At 41.3% G+C, this 20,528-nt stretch overlaps 1 protein-coding gene across 1 annotated transcript in view; it reads left to right on the plus strand.

Moving 5' to 3' along the window:
* The window catches only part of CDH4 (cadherin 4), a gene marked incomplete at its 5' end in the record, with an annotated part of 425,947 nt that overhangs the window by 260,778 nt on the left and 144,641 nt on the right, over positions 1 to 20,528 (plus strand). The window contains one exon of the mRNA XM_080354410.1: positions 14,286 to 14,462. Coding sequence (XP_080210536.1) covers positions 14,286 to 14,462 — 177 coding nt within the window. The remainder of the gene's footprint in view (positions 1 to 14,285; positions 14,463 to 20,528) is intronic.

Raw genomic sequence — 20,528 nt, forward strand, 5'->3', positions numbered from 1 at the left:
TGGTATTTCAGACAGAAGGTCACAGATACTTGCTTTCCTTTTTAGTTACATACACGTAGCTGAAAAGCAGGAAGGATCTGTCCCTCCCCAGCAATCTGCGAGCAGTATTTGCCGTTGTAACGTGGGACTGCTCCATGAAAACACATTTCTGCTGGTCTGCCCCTCGAGTATCTCTGTTCCACCTCTTCCATAGCATCTTTGGTGGGAGCAGTTCTCTACCTTTTCATTTTCTCCTCCTTCCTTTCCAGTGTTAGTCTGAGCTGAAGATCCTGAGCTACACTAAGTAAATGCAGTTGTATTGTCTGGTGTCTCCTCAAAAAAAAAGAAACAGTTCTGTGATGGTTGGATGGTTACATTTAAACAGGATTTGGCAGGAAATTGGCTGGAGAGCCTGATTTATTGCTGGATCTTGAAGACCTGCAGAGCAAGGATGAAGATGTGTGTCACCGGGGAACAGTCACGGCTAGCTCAGGGACAAGCAAAGTCACTCGGTCATGGCTGTAGTTTGGATTAATGCACCGCAGTGATTGTCAAAATAGCAAGAGTGGCCTCTCCTGCCCTCCTTCCTGCAGCGCTGGGGCAGAGAGGGCAGGGAAGGAGGGGGAAAGGGACTTGCGGTGCTGTATTGTCAGGATGTCGCCATGTGAGCCTGTGCCATTTGGGAGAATTTTTGCCACGTGTGAGGCAAGAAGGAAAAGACTTGCAGAGACTTAAATCTAGTGGTTGCCCGATGGGCTGACCCCTGAGGTTTTGCATGGCTTAGAGTCGCATAAATACAATCTTGCTGCTCTTCAGTAAGACTCTGGCTTGTGCAAGATATAATTAAGCCCTGTATGTTATGTCAACTGTATTTGCCGTTTTCTAACCAAAGAAATACTGCTGCCTTCTAAAAGTAATTAAATATTGAAGGAACAAAGCAAGGTGTCTTATATACTGCTTTAAATTTCTTCTCAGCATAGCAGAAAGAAAACTGAATAAGTACACATTTCTGCTTTAGTAAAATATTTGGTTGGAAATTAATCTAATGTTAATGTAAGCTGAACTCTGGTTCAAAACAGAGAGAGCTAAGCTTTTTAAAATTCATATCCCTTCTGTCTAAAAGCCTTATTAGTATATAGTTTGAGGCTGGAAAAATATGGAAAACAAGACTAATGACAAGGTGGTAAGCAGTTTTATTGTGGGTCCCTATAGCAGGCATCAGACTTGTGTTTTATTTAAACGCTTGGGCTTTTTGCAACCAAAATAATCCTTTGTTTACTAAAGAAATAAATACGATTATGAGATTACTTTAAAAAATAATAGTGTTTATGCTAAAAAAAACCCCAACCTAACAATATCCAGTTCAATGTGTTTCAGGCCATGACCCTAATATACTACATTTCATGGCTTTTACTAGAAACAGATTTCACATTTGGGTTTGTATAGTATAATAGGACTCAAGTAGAAATACATAATTTTTTAAAAGACATTTCAAACTGTTATGTTATATTCAGGATATGGAAATGGCAAATATGGGAGAGAAAGGAGGAGGTGACGTGAGAAAGGAAGATAGACCAGCTGACGCATACATCCATTTCCATTTTACTTTGTAAATTTGTGACTGATTTTGTGAAAACGCCGAACAGTTCCCAGATATTAAAAATAATTGGCATGAAATTTGCCTTACCTCACGTACTCATCTCTGTTCACTGGTACCTATAGCACAAACACGTCCTTCTGCCTTGTTCACCCACCCTGTGTGTTTCTGAGGGTTTCTCCGTGACTGATGGTCCTCAGCTGGGGCAGCCCCACTGCGTGATGAGAAGCTCACTGAACCACCTCTGAAAGCATAAATCTGATTTTTTTCCACAGCTATCCATGGATTAAAGCTTAGTGGAAACACGAATAAACATTATTAGGCATTTGGTTTACTATGGAGGTTAATGCAAAACAAATGTTATAGGAGAAGTCAGCATTGTTGAGATACAGACTGAGGTTTTGGGGGACCAGGAGTGAGGTCCCTGCTCTGGTGCAAATTCCGTGTGTGTTCTCGGGGGAGCAAACCCAGTCTCTATAGCCTGTCTGCAAAATGGGTTGCGGAGGATAAACCCCTCAATGTGTGATCCTTTGGCTTTGTGATCCTTTCTTGTCACAATAGATGACTGGAAATCTGTGTAATGGGCTGGGAGAGCTTTGGTGGTGGCCAGTATACTTTCAGGGTGGCTACTGTTGGGATAGTCGTCCCCTTGTGTGCTTTCATTGCAAAATCAGAGGTTTTGGTGTCTCAGATCCCAGGGCTGTGCCATTACTCCCGGTGCAAGGTAGTATTTTAATGGTGAGTGACCCAATACAATAGCAGTTTCCCCTCCTTCGTAGTGTTGTCCTTATAAATGTACTAATTGCTCTAGATAACTGAATAATCTGGGAAAATCAGCACATTTTCACTGGCAACCACGGCAATGAAAGAATTCTGACTACCACATTCAAGTTTAACGCTAGTAGGATGAAATGATAGCAAAGAAGGTAAATATTTTTGAAATGTATTTTATGATACATGAAGCATACGTTTTCCCCTCCTCCCCAGCAAACACGTGAATGTAAAGTTTTTTCTGGTTAATACAAGTGGTGTTGGTAACCAGGAACTTTTTTTGTTCAGTCTTGCAGGAAACCTGATAGCAATTCAATTAGAAAATGCAAATGAGGTCACATATTTCCCACAGGAGTGCTGAATTACCCCAGAGGAAACTGAGTGATATTCTAGCATAACAATAAATACTTAAGATAAAGTTTCTTGTACTGTTCTTCTCTGGATGCCTGTTGTTGAAATTGAAAGCATCAGTTGGACCTGTGGGTGTAATTTGGAAAGAAGAAGAGGAAGAAAATAAAAGTTTTTTATGAAATAATATAAACTCCTTGTAGCTGGTGTCAGCATTTATGAAAGATAAACTTGAGTGGGATAATGCTGCAGAACAAAGTAAAGCCAGACTTTACTTATCTGGAATTAGCAGTGCAATGTCTTCTTTTCTGAGAGTGTGTGCATTTATTTCTAACAATTGAATGTTGATTTCACCAAAAGTCTAAAAATGAAGATTATGTTTGTGAACGGTGACTTTGCTGAAGACTTCAGTCTTCACAGTGTCCTCCGCTTCTTAGTTGCAGAAACTCAAGTCTTCCTAAGTACATGGATGGATATATATGTACCATTTGCCCATCACTACCCGTGTTTTACTCTGTCCGTATGGTCTGAACTCCCCCTTGTCCCTCCATTCCCTCTGTCGTTTTGTCCCATCTGAAGTTCTGGCACATTCTTCCATATTGATCTTTATTTTTCAGTGCTTATATGTGCCTAAGCACATTAAGGCATGTCTGGCATTTTTTTTTTCTTTATTAGTTTAGGTATTTTTCTGTAGTTCTCGCTCATGGGTTAAAATCATGGTCACAGAAACACAGCATAGAAAGGAATTCATGGCAGAAGAGCTTGCAGACACAGGATATATTCAGTACATGTAGGATGCCAGTCATCTGCTGCCAGTGACTTATTTTAGGAAAAGAATACTGTTTTCTTTGAATTCTGTTTATGTCAGCCTGAGCTTCTTATTGTCTTAGCTTCTCAAATTCTGAGTATGGAGATATGTAAATTTTTGCAATGTTAAATCACTTGGAGTTGTGCAATTAAAATCTTGCGAATATACGGGCATGCAGTAAGTGCTTAAAACATTGAGAACTACTGTCAGCAATCAATCCTTGCCTAAGCCCAGCTCGTGTTTTATTATGTCTCATCTTACTTTGGGCTTCTTTCATAACCCAGGTGTGAGTCCAGAGCTATACAATATGAATGTGAAAAGCTGATTCTTACAGCCAGACTTTTTTTTTTTATTATTATTATTTAAAGCCTTTAAATAATCATCTCTGGCATTTATCTGGCTGAGATTTTAAATTCCAGTACAGCCTTTTATTGCTGATCACAAATACAAAGGTCTCCGGGCAAGGAAAGGCTTATTCAGCACTGATTGTGTTGATGACCTGGGTTATTGCTCCAGCCAGGATGCTCGGTACAGGGATGAAGATGTAGCCTTCCCTTGATGGGAGGAAATAACAGCTTAGGGAGGAGTTGTCCTTCCCGTGCTCCTGTTCTTCCTGGTGCTCTCAAGTGGCTGCACCTGGAAGAAGCAGGAAAAAGAGCCGCCACATTTGTTCCCTGTCCTTCCCCTGCATCGGGATGAGATGTTGTACGCGGTGTCACGGTGATGGAGTTTGCCCCATCGCACTGTGTGATCACTACAGAGAGGCTGAAGAAATGGGATGGTATTTGTCATCCTGCCTTTTTCTGGCTTATGTTTATGCACATTTTGAGTAGTGGGTCATTACGCTGGGGCTGTCCTGTTTAACTACCTCTGTGGGGGATCCAAGACAGTAACTAAGTCCAGTAAAACAGCAGCCAGCATCATTTTTATTTCTATATCCTCCTCAGTGAGACAAGAACTTGGCTGATCATAGTAAGGGTAGGTACAGTGATTCATGTTTACTCTAGGTACCTTGTGAGACATTGTTTGAGTTTTTAACAAATCAGAATAGTGGAAAAAAGTCAGAAAGCGGGTGACTAATGAGTATCATATAATTGTTACCAGTGAGATTGTTCCTGTTAATTGTGGAAGTCTAATGAAGATGCATCAGGTGACCTTGTGTAACCTCATGATCAAGTGAATTTGAACATGTAGCATTTAATCATTGCATGAGATGGAAGTGCTGTTTGTGAAAACATGTGAACTTCCTTGGCCTGATTTTCAGGTGTGTTGAATCACATTGCCTTGCACTGAAACCAAGATAAGATATGACATACAGGTGCTCATTGCCTTGGAAAATCAGCCCACTCTGGGAAGTTTCCGAGCGCTGCACTTGCTGCATTTAGTTCTTAAACAGTCAGCATCTTACCAAGGGTCAGGCTCAAAGCCGTACTAGAAAGATCATCCGTAAGTGAAATTCACTCCAGATCTGTCTTTCTTCAAACAAAAGGAACTCCTAAGGACTGAACTGCCTATGTGGAAATAAGTTTTTCTGATAAAACAAAACCCTTGGACTGCCGTGTGCTGCCTGCCTGTGATGTGTGCCTTGCCCTCGCCAGATCAAAGCCTTTGACCTCCGCTTTCATGCTCTTTGTTGTTAACTGCTGAAGTCTGACTGCCACTTCCAAAAAACATTTTGGACTGAATTTCCTAAAAAAATCCTTCAGTGCTGTGGCAATCTGTTGGCAGTTGCGTGTAAACATGAATTTGAGTAAAGACAAAAAATGCTTCATGCAGGCACATCAGTAAAATAAACGTTTATTTTAGGGGCTGTGTGCGTCCACCTATTTTTGTTTTAGCCCAGTTTGGTTGGTCAAAGCTCAGGCTGAAGAAGGGCTTTGGTTCCTCCCAACTTCAGGAGACCAGGTCTGTCTCCATCCAGCAAAGCATTTAAACACGTGCTTAAATTTAATCATGCAAACGGAGATAAATTGGATGTGTTCGCTTGTTCAAATTTAAGCATTTGCTTAGGTGCACTCCAGAACTGGGGGATAAAAGGCAAACAGCCTTTTCTCAAGAGCCTCTTGAAATAACCAAAGGATAACTTGAAAGGGACAACTCGCACGCTGGCACCAGGGAGAAGTACCAGACTGAATTACTTTGCTTTGTGCTGAAGTAGCAGTGGTGCTTGTGATCTCTTAAATCTCCTGTGATCTTTTTACTTGCGAACATTATGAAGAGAAGGAATATTGTTACATTTAATTCATTATGATTATTTTAATTCATGTATCTTTTGAACATCATGGCTTTAGAAAAATGAGATTAAAATTTTTCATAGGCTTATTAAGGTGTAAATTCACTCCCGCTTCTTTCTGTGACGAAGAACAATTGCAGTAGGCTGAGTTCTAGAAGAAAAATAAATGTGTTTTGAAACAATCTTTCAAGTTATTTGTTAGAAGTTTTATCTGGGTAGAAGAACTTAGCTTATTAGCCCAGTATTTTGTACATTTTTCTGAACAAGACATGCAGAATGAGAGCTAATATCAAGCTGCAGGGGTGGTTTATACTTTATAGTGTATGATGAGATCCTACCACCTTTATTCCTGTCCTGTAGGTATCTGAACAGGTAACAAGTATGTAGTTTTCGGTAATTTAATAGCCATGCTCTTGAGAAGTAATTGTAGTTCTGAAGCCATTGTGTATGGCTCCTTCCAATTATGAGAATGACATTAACTTGAAGATAGAAGTGTCTTTTTGTAAACACTAGAAGTTAGAGTACAACAGTAATTTAGATGTTTCTTAAACAATCCTACCTAAGAAGCACTGCGAGATTAGATCTTACAAAGGGAATGTGTAAAGGTCAAGTTGATGTGGGGAGCTTTACAAGGAAACAGCCTCATCAGAACTTTTCATGTTGGGATAAGATGTTCAAGCCTTAAAATGAGACAGAAAAGTGCATCGAGAGCTGTGCTTTGTGGGTGGTATCATCTTCTCCTGTTCACTGAAGGCTCTCGCAAGATTCAGAGCCTGACAATGACAAGAAGAGAATCACAGGTGCTTGAAAACTGGGGGAACCATGAAAGATTCCACCGAAGGCAGATGGATTTCTTCTGTGCCTGCTTCGGTATGTGATTCTTCCAGAGAATGGAGGAGGAAGAGCATCATTTGAAATCTTGAAAGCAGCGCCCGGTGCAGGAGATACCTCTAATGATCAGTGCGGTGTGGAACCGCAGAATGAATTTCAGCACAGCTCTGCCTCTCCACCCCAGGCGAAACTTCGCTCACCTTGGCGATACCTTTCGCGTTTCATGTCTGCTCAGTAACGAACACAACTGTGTGTTTTCTGCAGGTGTCCTTATTCTGCTTGTACGAAAGCGCAGCATATTGAAGTGCCCTGATGACTTACCACATTTCAACTTAAAACGGTGATAATTCACCAAACATTGAGGCAAACAGAATTTCAGGCAGATTGTACTGGGAAATGACCATCTTCTGTCCCAGCAGGGCCACCTGCGCAGCAGCCACCTGAGAAGCCCCGTTCTGGCTCGAGGCACAAGCTGGCGTGTTGGCTGCAGCCCATGTCTACAAGGTCCTTCTCTGGGCCACTAATCTTGTTCGGTTTTCTGATCAAAGAGAATAATCTGAGTTTGTTTGTTGGTTTTTTTTTTGGATAGACATCTTCTGTGGCAACCTTGTGGGTTTTGCTGAGAGCTAGTGGGTGTCTCTTTTCTCTGGAATCCAGACTTAACTTTGCATTTAATTAAAGTTGCCTGCTAAGGGTCCTGCTGCATTTTTTTGTAAAGAAAGGATCTCCTGCTTGAATTACAAACCAGGGTGTTGTGTTCTCCCTGCTTAAAAATGTCCTGCTTTTACCTATTATTCTTCTTCAGCCTTTTCTCCCTTTGCAGCCCTGCAACACTAAGGAGCGTTTTGATTCCTCAGCTACACTGATTGCCTGTTATTAGTTATATTAGATAAAATTTTCCGAAGTCTGCAAAGCCGGCTAGATACCTAACAACCTTAAATTTACATAAATGCACCATTTTTCAGCTGTCAGGGAACAGTGCACATACAAGCGGTTGCTCAGCTTTGACACAGACTCCTTGGGAGGGGACGTTTGGCACGGCCGGTGCACGTGTCTGTGTTTTCTGTGGCTCCTTCTCCTCCTCTGGGTGCAGTAACTCTGGTAGATTTTAGTCAAACTTTTTCTTCCCTGTCAGCTGGTGTATTCTGGAAGCTCATGCACTTGCCAAATCTGACAATTTTTCTTCCTAATTGACTCTAATGTGAACTGCTCTATGCAGCCCCACTGCTAGCTGATAAAAAAATAAAAAATAAAAATAAAAAGTGATGAATTTTTGCTTAACTAGCCGATTTAATTAAAATGTTTTATACTGTGATTGTATGGTTTCTATAAATGGAGAGGTAATTTTGTTTAATGAGTTCCTATCCAAACATAACATTCCTGACTGTATGTAGCCAGATTTGATAAAAGTCACAAATGCTGAGATTCCACTGTTTGCTTTTGTAAGTCATGATGATCAAACAGCTTGATTTGGCACTTGAAATACCCTGTCAGGATTGGTTCCCTCTATTCCTGTTTATACCAGAAATTATTAGTATAGTTTTAAGAGCACGGGAGGTTCTTCTCTGTATCTGAACACTGTTCATTATCTTTAAAGTGGGAATCTGCTGCCAAAATCACGTCTCATTGTCAATTAGTGGCTTCTCTGCAAACACATTAATTTAATGCCCCTGCTGAAGAACTGTGCACATTGGAACATCTTGCTGCTAAAACACTAGTTTTCAGAGCACTTTGACACAAATCATTCATGAATAGCAATTTATGCCGAGATGGTAATGGGACGTGACATGAAGCTATCTTTGATTAAATTTACCACAGCTTACAACTATTAGTAAATAGAGCTAATGTAGATAGTCACAACAGATTTCTAGAGGGTGGGTAAGGAGAAAAACAAGATTATGGATTCCCTACCTGTGCAGTTCCTACAGAATACCTTCACATAGAATGACTGGAGTAAATGAAAGTCTAAAATAAAAAGTCTGATCTTCCTAAAACTACTTTTTTCCAGTCTCCAACTTTGGCGAGTTCAGCAATGACCTAAATAAAAAGGAATCAATTACCCTAAAATAAATAAATTCTCTGTTTGTTCTGCAACCCTTTCATTATATTGTATAAGAGCACAAAATCAAATATCTCTCTCTGCTAAAAGATCAAAAACTGGAGAAATGGTGCATTTTGGGAAAAAAAGGCTCATTCGTTCTCCACTGCTGTCCCTGATGTCAGCAAAATGTTGCCTCCTTAGAACAGAATTCATGCAAATGTTTATTTTGCAGCACTCTCATATTTCCTTTGTTAAAGAACTAAGCTATATTTTCATTGTCTTATTTTCTATTTGGTAAATATAATTTTATCCTGTCCTTTCTGTAGCTACCATGGAAACAAGCAAAAATGCTTCAGATTAAATATTTTTAAACAGATTTTTTTTTTCCTTGGTAGAAAATGGTAGCAGGTTTCAAAATGCGCCTCGGTAGAGGAGATGTTTGAGCAACGGACTGAAGGTGGCTTCCTGTCCTCTTGTATTGATAAAAATATATTAAAAACACGGTGCCTCAGTTAAACCCTGGGAGCGACGCTGGAAGCAAAGCAAGCCAAGTGTTATTTCTTTTCTGAAAAATATCTAGTCCAAAGTGTTGCAAATCCTGTAAAAATAATAAGACTGGCATATAAATAAAGCACAGGTTAAATCGTAAATAATTTTCATACTTGGGAAATAGAAGCCTTATTACCTCCCATCCAATCGCAGTTACCTTCTATTCCAAGTGCAAGAATAAAATATTTTAGTGCCGAATCTAGAGCATTTAGTTTTGCTGGTTGAACCCTATAAAATTAATAATCTCCAACAAACGTGCCCTAAGATGCCCTGTTTTTTATACACGGGGAATGGTGGCTTATTTACCCAAACATAAGAGTGATCCAAAATGTTCAGCTAAGCAGGAACACAAAATATGATATTATATTATGTAAATGGGTTTGTGATACGCTCTGCTGGATAATAACTTCCAGATGTCTCTGTAGCCAGAGGCTGAGGGATATGGGAGGCAGGTTGGCTGAGAGGGGAGACGCGCCAGCTGGCGAGACCGGCGACTGCTAAGTGTAGCGGAAGGCGAAAGCTGGTATTTCTTCACACTCACTGGTTTTATTCGAGGACTAGTGAAAAGTCAGCGGCTCGCAGCCGTCTTTTCACGAGCAGGAATGGGCTGGAGGGGCTGTGGGGATCCCACATGTGCTGTTCTTTTGGCAAATTATTTTTCGAGCTCTTTTGTGCGTGGGGGTTGAGTTTAGTCCGAGCCTCCCAAAAAATGGAAGGCTGACGAGGCACAGACCAACACTGACAGGAGTTTATAGACAAACTAGGTGGCTATTCTGACTTGTCTTTCATTACCAGTGCAAAATGCAGATGTGGACTCTCCCAGATCTCTCAATGCCATGGCATAAACGGAGTTAGTTGGAGCAGCGTTCAACCTCACCACTTTGGAGTAAGGTTTCCTAAATCTGTTTGGTTTAAAAGTCTGACAGTCCCTAGGGGTTTATTTACATGTCCTCTTCCAAATGCTGCAGGTTGTGTTCACCGTCATTAAATGCAATTCTAGACTGAAAAGCAGTGGGAAATTACTCCAGGAAGATGCCATTGAAGCTACTGACATGGACTTAGGAAAGTCCTACACCTTCTGTGGAGCAGCCTTTGCAAAGAAAGATCTTTGCATAATCCCTGTAGATGAGACTGTGACTCCTTCAACCTCTCATTGCTTTCTGAGGGCTTGACCTGCCATCTTAGTGAACAGTTTCCATTTGACTTCAGTTGGTTTTAATTGATTTTAACCAATAGCCAAAAAACAACCAACAAAAGAGTCGCAAGGGGAATTGTAGGGTAGATTCTGCCACACTGTGCTGTAGTTAATCCTCAGCTCATCAGCATGTCTTCAGATCAAACTCAGGGAGATCAAACTCGGAGGGGCTCTATTCCTGTCCTACAGCTACTCACAACAAATATTGGAGTAGCACTTTTCAGAGAAAGAAGCATTTTGTTAGCAGAAGCTGCATTATCATTTGCCCCCTTTGGCGTCCTACACACGTACGTCGCAGTTACGGGCCACAGGACCATTGGAAGAGACACTGGACAACTCAGAGCAAAGTCTTGACCCCAGGTTTGCAGAATGTCGGCTTTAAATAATACAGCTAGCACGGCACGCTTTGCATCGCTACATTAGCGAGCTCTAAAAAATTATGCCCTGATATGAATACTAAGGCATTAGATCATACTGAATCCAGAATCATAACAAATAAAGCGTCCCAGCATGGTCTTTTCTCCTGTTGTTTTTCTTCATCCCACACTTTGTAATCATTTTTTCTGCTTGAATGGAAGATTTTCATCTGTTTTGGTTCAGATGTATTTCTCTGGTTTGTCAAAGTCGTAAAGTAATAGACAAGCATAATTACTGAATTATCTGACTATTTTATATCCTCATTTAATTGTCTGTGTATTGTCAAGGGCCATGCTCACACGTTCCATCTTTGGTGTTTGATCCTGTTGTAACAAATTATAAATGCCACCGCGTAATTTTGAGAATGGCAAGTGGGTTTATTTTCCCACTGGCCATGTGTTTCATGAACTGGCTTCTCCGTTTTGCTGCAAGCACCTGTTGTCCTTTCACCATGTGTGAGGGGGTGACGGCACCTCGCGAAAGCAACGGGAGGGAAACCACCCTAAAGCAGTGGCACAAGAGGCGCTCGATTTGCTTGTGAGAAGGACTATGGACAGATTGTGTTCTGATGACACTACAAAAGGTAGAGGAAAATTTTATCTTTTGAAAATGCCTGCCTAAGGTTCTGGAAAACATATGGCCAGTAAGGCCATGAGAGAAGGAGCAGTTGTTATCTCAGTGAAAACTGTTATTCGGCAAAACCAGAACTGGAAGCTGTATTTTATAATTAATTTAATTTGATGCCACGTTCTGCTTTTGAGTTGAACTTCAGATCCTTGCAAATTCAAAAGTACAGGAGAGGTTTCTGGGGCTCGCAGTTGGTCGTTGCTGTTATTCCAGAGATGTTCTTGGATGTTTCAGTCAGAGATCTGAATAGTTCTGGCATTTATACTCACCAGACTTTGTTGCTGCATTTGTCTCACAGCTTTTAAACAGCAGAAAACATGTACAACGTATTTAAACAACACCAGAGAAATTAAGGTCATGGGAATGCATCGTCAACAAATGAAGATAAAAAAGAGCTGTTGTTTAAAAGAAAGAAAAAAAAATTGTTGTTGCAAGACGCTTTTGAAGTTCTACATACCGAATTCAGAGTCATGTTGATGATTTATTCTAATGTAGGAAAACATCATCAAGAGTGACAAGCAAGCTAGTCACTGTCTAGTCACCTGCCAGCAAATATTTCATAAAGACTAAAAAGGCTGGTACTGCCTTGCTGAGCTGACACTAATTATTTCAGTATACATGGAGCTTTGGGATTCATGTTAATTCTCAAGTCTGTCTTTAGTTCAGACTCATTCCACTGTGTAAACTCAGCAGAGCACAAATTATTTGACCATCCTTTCATAATCTGTCCCCACGCTCACTTGCCAATTATATAAACTGATCCAAATACCTGCTCTCAAAGGATCCCCATTTGGGAATCGCAAGCCAATTAAAAAAAAATAAAGGGGAGAATATCCACTTTTCTGTAGCTCACGTTTGGTAGTCCTATTTCATGGTGACATTCATTTCTGGGTATCTTCTTTAGATAATATTGTTTTCATCAGTGTTCAGTAAATATATCTTCCTGGTGATAAAACCCTTTTTAGATGAAAGCTATCAGATATAGAAAATTGCATCCCCTAGGAAGGGCAAGCTCAACAGTACCTACCCATATCTTGAATATCCCAAGAAAGTCTCCCCCTGCCGCATCTGATGCCGTCTCTTTGTTCATTATACACTTAAGCGAGTATTTTTAGAACAATATCTAAATATTGAACAGCGGTGAAGTGATCTTGCAGCAGTTTAGTGACAGTGCTTGTCGAAGGTGTATGAAACAGCATAAACAGCAGTCACCTTGCTGGCGTGAGTTAGTGATTTGAGAAAAGTGGCTACGTGTGCGACTGAAAAAGACTGTATTTGTCTGTTCCATGAAAATTCAGCTCTGGAACTAGCTCGTTTTCTAAGGTTTGCAGTAAAAATAGCTGCATTTTTGCACAAACGCTTCCAACAGCTGCAACCAGTGGATGTCTGCCCTCCACAGGTAAGACCGGCTGGAGCCACGACCGAGCTGTGAGAATGGCCCCCCTGCATCCATGGAGCTTTGGAGCCACCACTCAGCTCCATATACTGTTTAGTTTTTGTATATATACTATATAACTTTGGGGTGACTCCCCAGCTTTGTTGCACTTCCAGATCAAGAGCCGAAATGTACTAATGGATGGATTTACGTCTAACTATAAACCCCCGAAGCAATGAAATCAGTGCCTTCAGATAAATGCTTGCAAATGTTTGTAGGATGTTCGACTTCGTGTGTTTGGAGTAAGACTAAAACTGAGTGTGGCTTAAAATTGCAGGACCCTCAAAAAATAATTTGCTGTTTTTTCCTACAGTGTTATTGGTTTTGAGGCGTTGCCTTTTGTGTTTTGTTTTTTAAGAAAAAGAGCTGAAAAATATAAAATTCAGAGAGTAGTATTCCCACTAGATCTTACCTCAATTGAAGAGCATGTGGCTTGCAGTGTTTCTGATTTATCAAAGTTTGAACATTTTCTGGTGCGAGTGCAGGTCACCATATAGTGAAAAAAACACCTTGTCTTTGTTCCTTATCTTTTCTGCAGACTTTCTAGAAGTAATGCCTGGAATCCTAGAAGGGCACAGACTATTTAAGTATTAAGTATATTAAGTATTAACCTCTGAAGAGCCTCTTCAAATCCACATTTCATTGATTCATCATTCTATAAGGCAGAAATTTTCTAATAACGAACTGAACTCAAAGTCCAAACTATGGTCCCACCATTTCCATTTTTATGCCACAGTGTCCAACACCAAAGGATGCCATGGGCAGAATCCCTAGTTCAAAAAACAAAAAAACCACAAAAATCACAAAGAAGGACTCAGAGGTGCCCCAAATAAGGAAACTTATTTACTGACTGAGATGTGTTACTCTTCGCAGGCTGTGTAGAGAGATGTGTATTTGGGATTTGTCTTCAAAACCCAGCATTTATGAAAAGGTCATTCCTCATGAATTACTGCGAAATTGAGCTAATTCACCTTTGCATCCATGGAGCTGACGCTTCCTCGGGTTGTGGTTTGTTTGGTTTGGCGGGACACAAGTGTCTGTAACCCTGTGAATGCCAAGAAGCAGGGTATAAAACTGCGCCCATGACATAGGCTGTAAAGGAATTATCTTCCTTTTTCTGTGTTCCAATAGGTTGCATTTATTAGAAATTTGCAGAAACTTCTTTACCCCAATGTGCCGCTAAAGCTCCCTGCAGTTGCTGTAATGAAGACGATATATTCTGGGAGGCATTTTGATTTGACAGTGACAACTCCATATATTTGTGAAAATGAAGTGGCAGCAGAGTTGCCAGTAAAGCATATTGTGTCTTTATGATGCAGAAATATATCACATTAATAACAATGATTTTCACAGTTACATGTGACCGTTTGCTCTCAGGGAAGCACCGCTGTTGGGAGAAGTCCTAAGAAACAAGGAGGAGCTCACTTGGTTTTGCTCTGTTGTTTCCAAAACAGCCAAAAGGACACAAGACCCTGCCTGGAGAGCTGGTACAGCAGCAAAGTGACACCCTGCTTCCCTGGCGCCAGCACCGCAGCGTGAACGGCTTGCGGCGGCAGAAGCGAGACTGGGTCATCCCACCCATCAACGTGCCAGAGAACTCCAGAGGACCCTTTCCACAACAGCTGGTTCGGGTAAGCTGAAAAAAAATATAAAGAAATAGTAATAATGATGGTAATCTCACAGTGGGTCTGGTGAAGTCATAGGGGTGCTCCAAGCTCATGGCATGGGGAGTGTGGCTTGAAGAGACCACAGCTGGAATATTGTGTCCAGTTGTGGCCCCTCAGTTCCAGCAGGACAGGGAACTGCTGGAGAGAGTCCAGCGCAGCCACCAAGATGCTGAAGGGAGTGGAGCATCTCCCGTGTGAGGAAAAGCTGAGGGAGCTGGGGCTCTGGAGCTGGAGGAGACTGAGGGATGACCTCATTAACAGTTATCAATATATAAAGGGTGAGTGTCAGGAGGATGGAGCCAGGCTCTTCTCGGTGACAACCAATAATCAGACAAGGGGCAATGGGTTCAAACTGAAACACAGGAGGTTCCACGTAAATATGAGAAGAAACTTTTTCATGGTGAGGGTGGCAGAGCCTGGCCCAGGCTGCCCAGGGAGGTTGTGGAGTCTCCTTCTCTGCAGACATTCCAACCCGCCTGGACACCTTCCTGTGTAACCTCATCTGGGTGTTCCTGCTCCATGGGGGGATTGCACTGCATGAGCTTTCCAGGGCCCTTCCAGTCCCTGACATTCTGGGATTCTGTGAAGCACAAACTCTCTGCTTTTCCTCCCTCATGCAAGAAAAGTTGCATTTACGCGCTGCTGAAACACGGCTTTGCCAAAGCGCCTTGCCCCGGTTTTCCCTCCCCAGGCTGAACGCCAGCCTAATCGCCCCCTTCCAGCCCGTCCCTCAAGAGACGCTGGCGTTGATGCCAAGATGGCACTTTGCCCGTGCTGTCATCCACAGAACGACTGCAGGTGTAAAGCTGGGCTTGGTGACACCGAGTGACGAGGGGGCGCCACGTCCTCCCCTCCCGTCGCAGAGCCGGGGTGCAGATGCGCGGTGGGGTGGGGGTTTGGCTGCCGGCCCCACTGCAGATGGATCCCTCAGCATCGCTGTGCGGCTCGTTTCTCTACAAAGATGATCTTGGAGATCGAGTTTACCCACGTGGTTTTCTGTAATGAGTAGTGAATGACAGGAAAAGAAAAAGAAGGGAAAATGGACCTGTGACAGACACATTTGGTTGATATATTATTGCTGTTGATAAGTGTTAGCAAAATATAAATATATGTTGCTATTCCTCTTGCGGGTGCTGGTTTCAGTTCTTGGAGCGGTAGAAAGATTAGCTGTAAAAAAAAGAATTCTCTGGCAGACTGTTTCAGCTCTTCCCTTGGAAGCAAATGGTGACAATTATAAAATTTCAGGATTTATTTTGAGGAACACTGGTGTCTTTTCTCAGAAGTTCATCTTGAAACAGTGCCTAGATTCAAATGAGTTGACATCGTTACCTGCTTCACAGTGATTATCTGATGCTTGTCTGCACAACCCATGTCTGGGAGGAAAAAAGGAGTTTACCCAGTCCTTTACAAGTTCAGGTGAACCTCATACAATGACTGAAGGTGCATGTTCCCAATTGACCAAGTATTGGGTGAACTTGAATTGCTGGTGTCATGTCTTTGTCCAGATAGGGAAGTACAACAAGGAATAAAAAGGTACCACGTGGCAAATGTTTTTATGTCTGTCCTGGAAAAACAGGGAGGAAAGCCGAGTCTTTGTGTGGTCAGCAATGCTGGTATGGAGTGACCCGTTAAGGTGTCATCCTACTAAGCTGAAGAAATGTCGGAAGAGGAGAAATATCTGATGTGTCAAACATGTCTTCCTAAATCAGATTAATAATTTAGATTAATTTCTGAATTCTTGTGAAAAATAAGCAGAGTACTTGCAAAATGAATTTGTGCCGTGTCCCACTCCCTGCTGATTTCTTTTGAGCTTTGACTAGACGATGAGAGGACAACGTGGCACCACCTTACCATGACGAATTTGTTGATTTATAAAGACTGAAATCTGTGTGGCACTTTTTCCCCCTACAGTCTGGAGATGAAACAGAAGGACTCAAGAATGCAAAACTCCAGTATTGATGAAAGTGACAAATAATAAATTTTATATAGGCACAGAAGAATTGATATTCATCACTTAAACTACGAGTAACCTTGGAAAGATAACCTAGCTGGTGGAAAGACAGAGCTCCCAGATTGCCAGCGGTATATTCCACTGCAGTTTTTAAATACATATGCTAGACGAAACATTGAAAATGAAGTAAAAAATGGGGTGGAAAAGAAAAAAAGAGGCTTACAAAGGGCTGCTTTCCTTTTCATCTGACACACAGTATCGTAATGACAGGGAAGGTTGTACAAAGAGTGCAGCTTGATGGAGCGTGAGGCCCCTGATGTTTCAGGCTTGGGTTGAGTTTCTGCTCATCTGCAGCATCTGGCCCCTTTGCTGGCCCCTGAACGTGAAGCTTGGGTGATTCCTAGCAGGAGGTACAGTTTCCTCTGTTAGACTTTGCTCTGTAATTATCCAGAATAGGACAAATCAACATCTTCAAAGACCAGCGCTGTCTGATTATTTCCATCCACATAATCTTCAGGTTGCCCTGGAGCATTCTGCTGTCTCCTAGATCTAGGTAACAGTTTTGATCTGATTTCCCATGCTTTTGCTAACTGGGCGCTGAATATTTTTGCGTCGATCTGCTTACAAGCTGGAGCTAGAAGTGCACATGTGAACTTACAGCTCAGATCCCATTTGTACAGACGGAGGTCTGCCAGTTTTCTCTGCTAGTTTAAATAAAGTGTTCAAACCCAACACTAGTTCCTGGACACTGGACTTTTTTTGGTCTGGAGAGCCCTGCTTGAGCTTATATTTCGTAGATATAACTACTGGAAACCAGTCCCTCCATTATGATATCTTTGATTCTGGTTACCTCCAAGGAAAGGAAGGGATGACATGAAAAATCTGAATATTTAAAAACCAAAAAGCCCTACCAGAAGTACATTCTCATAGTACCACTTGCTGTTTGCGTTTTTATAGGTCAGACTAATTTGAAATGCATAGGCAAATCTTTCAGGTTCCCTCCTACTCCTGCTTCCTATTGTGAAGGTAAAAATTCTATTTTTTGGAAGTTGATTAGCTACTTGTCAGTATTTTTAGCAAGGCTGTGCCTGAATGAAGTTTAAATCATAGCAAAGGTGAATGTAGCTTGATGGGAGCCACATACCTCAAAATGCAGCCCTATCTGGTTCAGCTGGGATCAACTGTAATTCTCTGCTCATTAAACCATTTCATTCTGATAAAATACATTAAATGAAAAAGTTTTTAGAAAAGGAAGACGTCACAACATTATCCCTGCCAAAAAAACCCTCTGTTAATTACAGGGTTTTTACTTTCAAAGGAACATTCGTGTCTGTTCCTATGCATCAACCATATTAACTAGGAAATGTATTTCAGAAAAATAATATGTAAAAAAATAGTAATAGGAATTTCTGATTAGTTTTGGCTGCTGAAAAGATTTACTTATTCTTCAAAGAGTTTAAATAAACAGCTGACGTGTATAAGCTAAGAACTATTTTTGTTGGTATTAAAAATGTTTTGCAAATTTTGGGTTTGTCTTTGAGCTGAGAAAACAGTTATCAAATTTTATTGATATATGCTTGTTTATTTTGAAAACATTTATTAAAATCTTGGGTTTAATTTCCTTGTGCTTCCCTTCCACCTTTGTATTAGAAATACTTTCCATGCTGTGAAATATTTTTCTGTAGTGAGGATAATTTTATTACTAATTGTCAGGTACTCTCATTATTATAACTATGAGGTCCATAAAAATGCCTATTAAAAATACAAAACCAATATGAAATCCCCCTCCTTCTGCAAGCAAATGACTCATGCAGGCACGGTGATCAACTAAGATAACATATTAAATAGTTGCACCCTTGCTGAGTACCATCTATTTTCTCACTGACTCATCCTTTTTAGCTACATGTGTAGCTAATTCTTAATTATCTATTATCTAATTATCTGTTCACTAATCTTGTATTTCATCCTCTTTTGAACTTCAAAAAGTATCTCCGTTTTTGATCCACAAGCAAGTCTCTAACTTGTTCTAACAGGAATATTGAGTCAGTTTTCAAGGCTGAAGTCTTGGCCCACCTCACTGGGCTGCGTGAAAATCAATTAAAAGACCAACCGTCCTGCACAGAAATGGCCTTTGGTCACATTACACTTGTGTACCGGCCTCCTCTATCAACTGCCGCAACCCTGCTCACCCTTATCAATGCTCTGATCTTCCAACTTTATCTCCAAGACCTTTCTAGAGCTCTTATGAGCTGCCTGTCTCTAACTTGATCTGCACAGACCCTAAGTTTTCCAGCTTGCCTTTGTCAAACTTGGAACCAAAAAATGTGGCATTTGCCCGTTAGATGTCTTATGATAAACAACTTGTTAATTCTTATTTCACTGGCATGAATATAGACTGAGGATGACCGAGATAGCATCTTGATGCTCTTAACAAACTGCCTTGATTGTACACGACAGGCACAGCATGCTCTCTCGTATCCGAGTGCTGGTGATCTCAGACACAAGAATACTAGAAATAATCTAATGTGTATAACAGAAAATAAGAGGGAAGGATGCATCTTATGTAAATTTAATCAGAAAGTCCTGAAGTGGTTTGGAAAATCGACGGAATATAATGTTCCTGAAGACCCTTGTGTTGCTTCTTGTCAGAGGTGGTGCTGGGTTGGGTTTTGTGAGGCACGGTACCTGTTGATGGAGCAGAGACCTCTTCTTAGCACACTAGAAAAACCTGTGGTGGATTTATGGGTGGGTTTAGCACATGTTAAGCTGTACGGTGAAATTGGATGCTTAATATGAAAAAGGTTAATAGCACACTCAAGAGCTCCATGGCCTATTTGTGTGCTATAGCCCATCCTGGCACAGAAAATCAGTGTAGTGAGACACTTCTCCAACAGTCTAAAACCCCAGTGTTGGAGAGACACGAGTTACACTGAGCTGCAAAATCCCCACTGGCTTGGACCATCAGCCCTCAATATTGACATTGTTCTTCATGACCATTTCAGCTTCCACCTTTACATTGTTTTAAGTAGTTTTATTGTAGGAAATCCCTCATGCCTCTTCTATCAACCACGTTGCTTACTGCTGTGAAATTGGCAGTTCAGAATCCATTAGCTCACAGCTGCAAGACAGATGGCATCTGTCTGTGGTGAGAGAAGGTTTGTTGAGAAAAGGCCTTGCAAATGCTTCCCAAAGGACATCAGACCTTGCTTTTCCTCAGAGAGATGCAGACAGCCTTCATTACAAATAGGCCTAGATCTTGCTTGTTCTTCACAGGAGCAGGCGTTTCTTTTGCCTTACCAGTCACAAAAGAAAAAAAAAGAAAAAGAAAAAGAAAAAAAAAATTGCTGTTTGGGCTCCAGAACTTGCAGAATCTCATCTTTGGTGCCCCTGTGAGCATCGCCAGCTGAAGTTAAGAAGTTAGATGATTTGGTCTTTATTGACCAAAGGGTGGAGAGGAAATGGAACGTTGTGCATTTATGTTACTCTGTAGAGGCACAGCCTGTGCCTGAAAGCTGGTTGAAGGATGTAGACTGCAACAGCTCTTGGCTCTTGACAGTGATTTCATGCCACAAATCAACCCGACACCAAAGAGAGAAAGATCAGCAGGAAAATGATTCTTTAAGCGTTCATGTTGCCATGGTCTTGGCTCTGGGATTGATCCATCCTCTGTGTGTGTTACCAAACCAGGACTTGGGACTCTTGGAGTGAATGGAGAAAGGGAAATACGACACTTCCTTGATGCATCCCTTTGAAATTTCTTATAAATGTGCCGTTTAAAGCAGGTTCCTAAACACATGCCACACTATGTATATATATTCCTCAAACTGCATTCCTTTGTTTGCCGTCTCCCGGACGTATCAAGATGTCATTCTTCATCTCCAGCATTTCACAGAAATAAGAGGCCAGATCCTGGTGCATATTCATATGTCTCTGCCAAAGCTGGTGGGGCTACACCAGCATACACCATTTGGGAATCTAGGTCGAAGAAAGCAGATGCCCGACGCTTTATGGGCTTTACATGCTCGCACACACGCAGTGTTATGGATTGAAAAGTGCAGCTACAGCATAAATGCTCCATT

Source organism: Nesoenas mayeri (genome assembly GCF_963082525.1).
Source record: "Nesoenas mayeri genome assembly, chromosome: 16".
Classification (NCBI taxonomy): Eukaryota; Metazoa; Chordata; class Aves; order Columbiformes; family Columbidae; genus Nesoenas; species Nesoenas mayeri.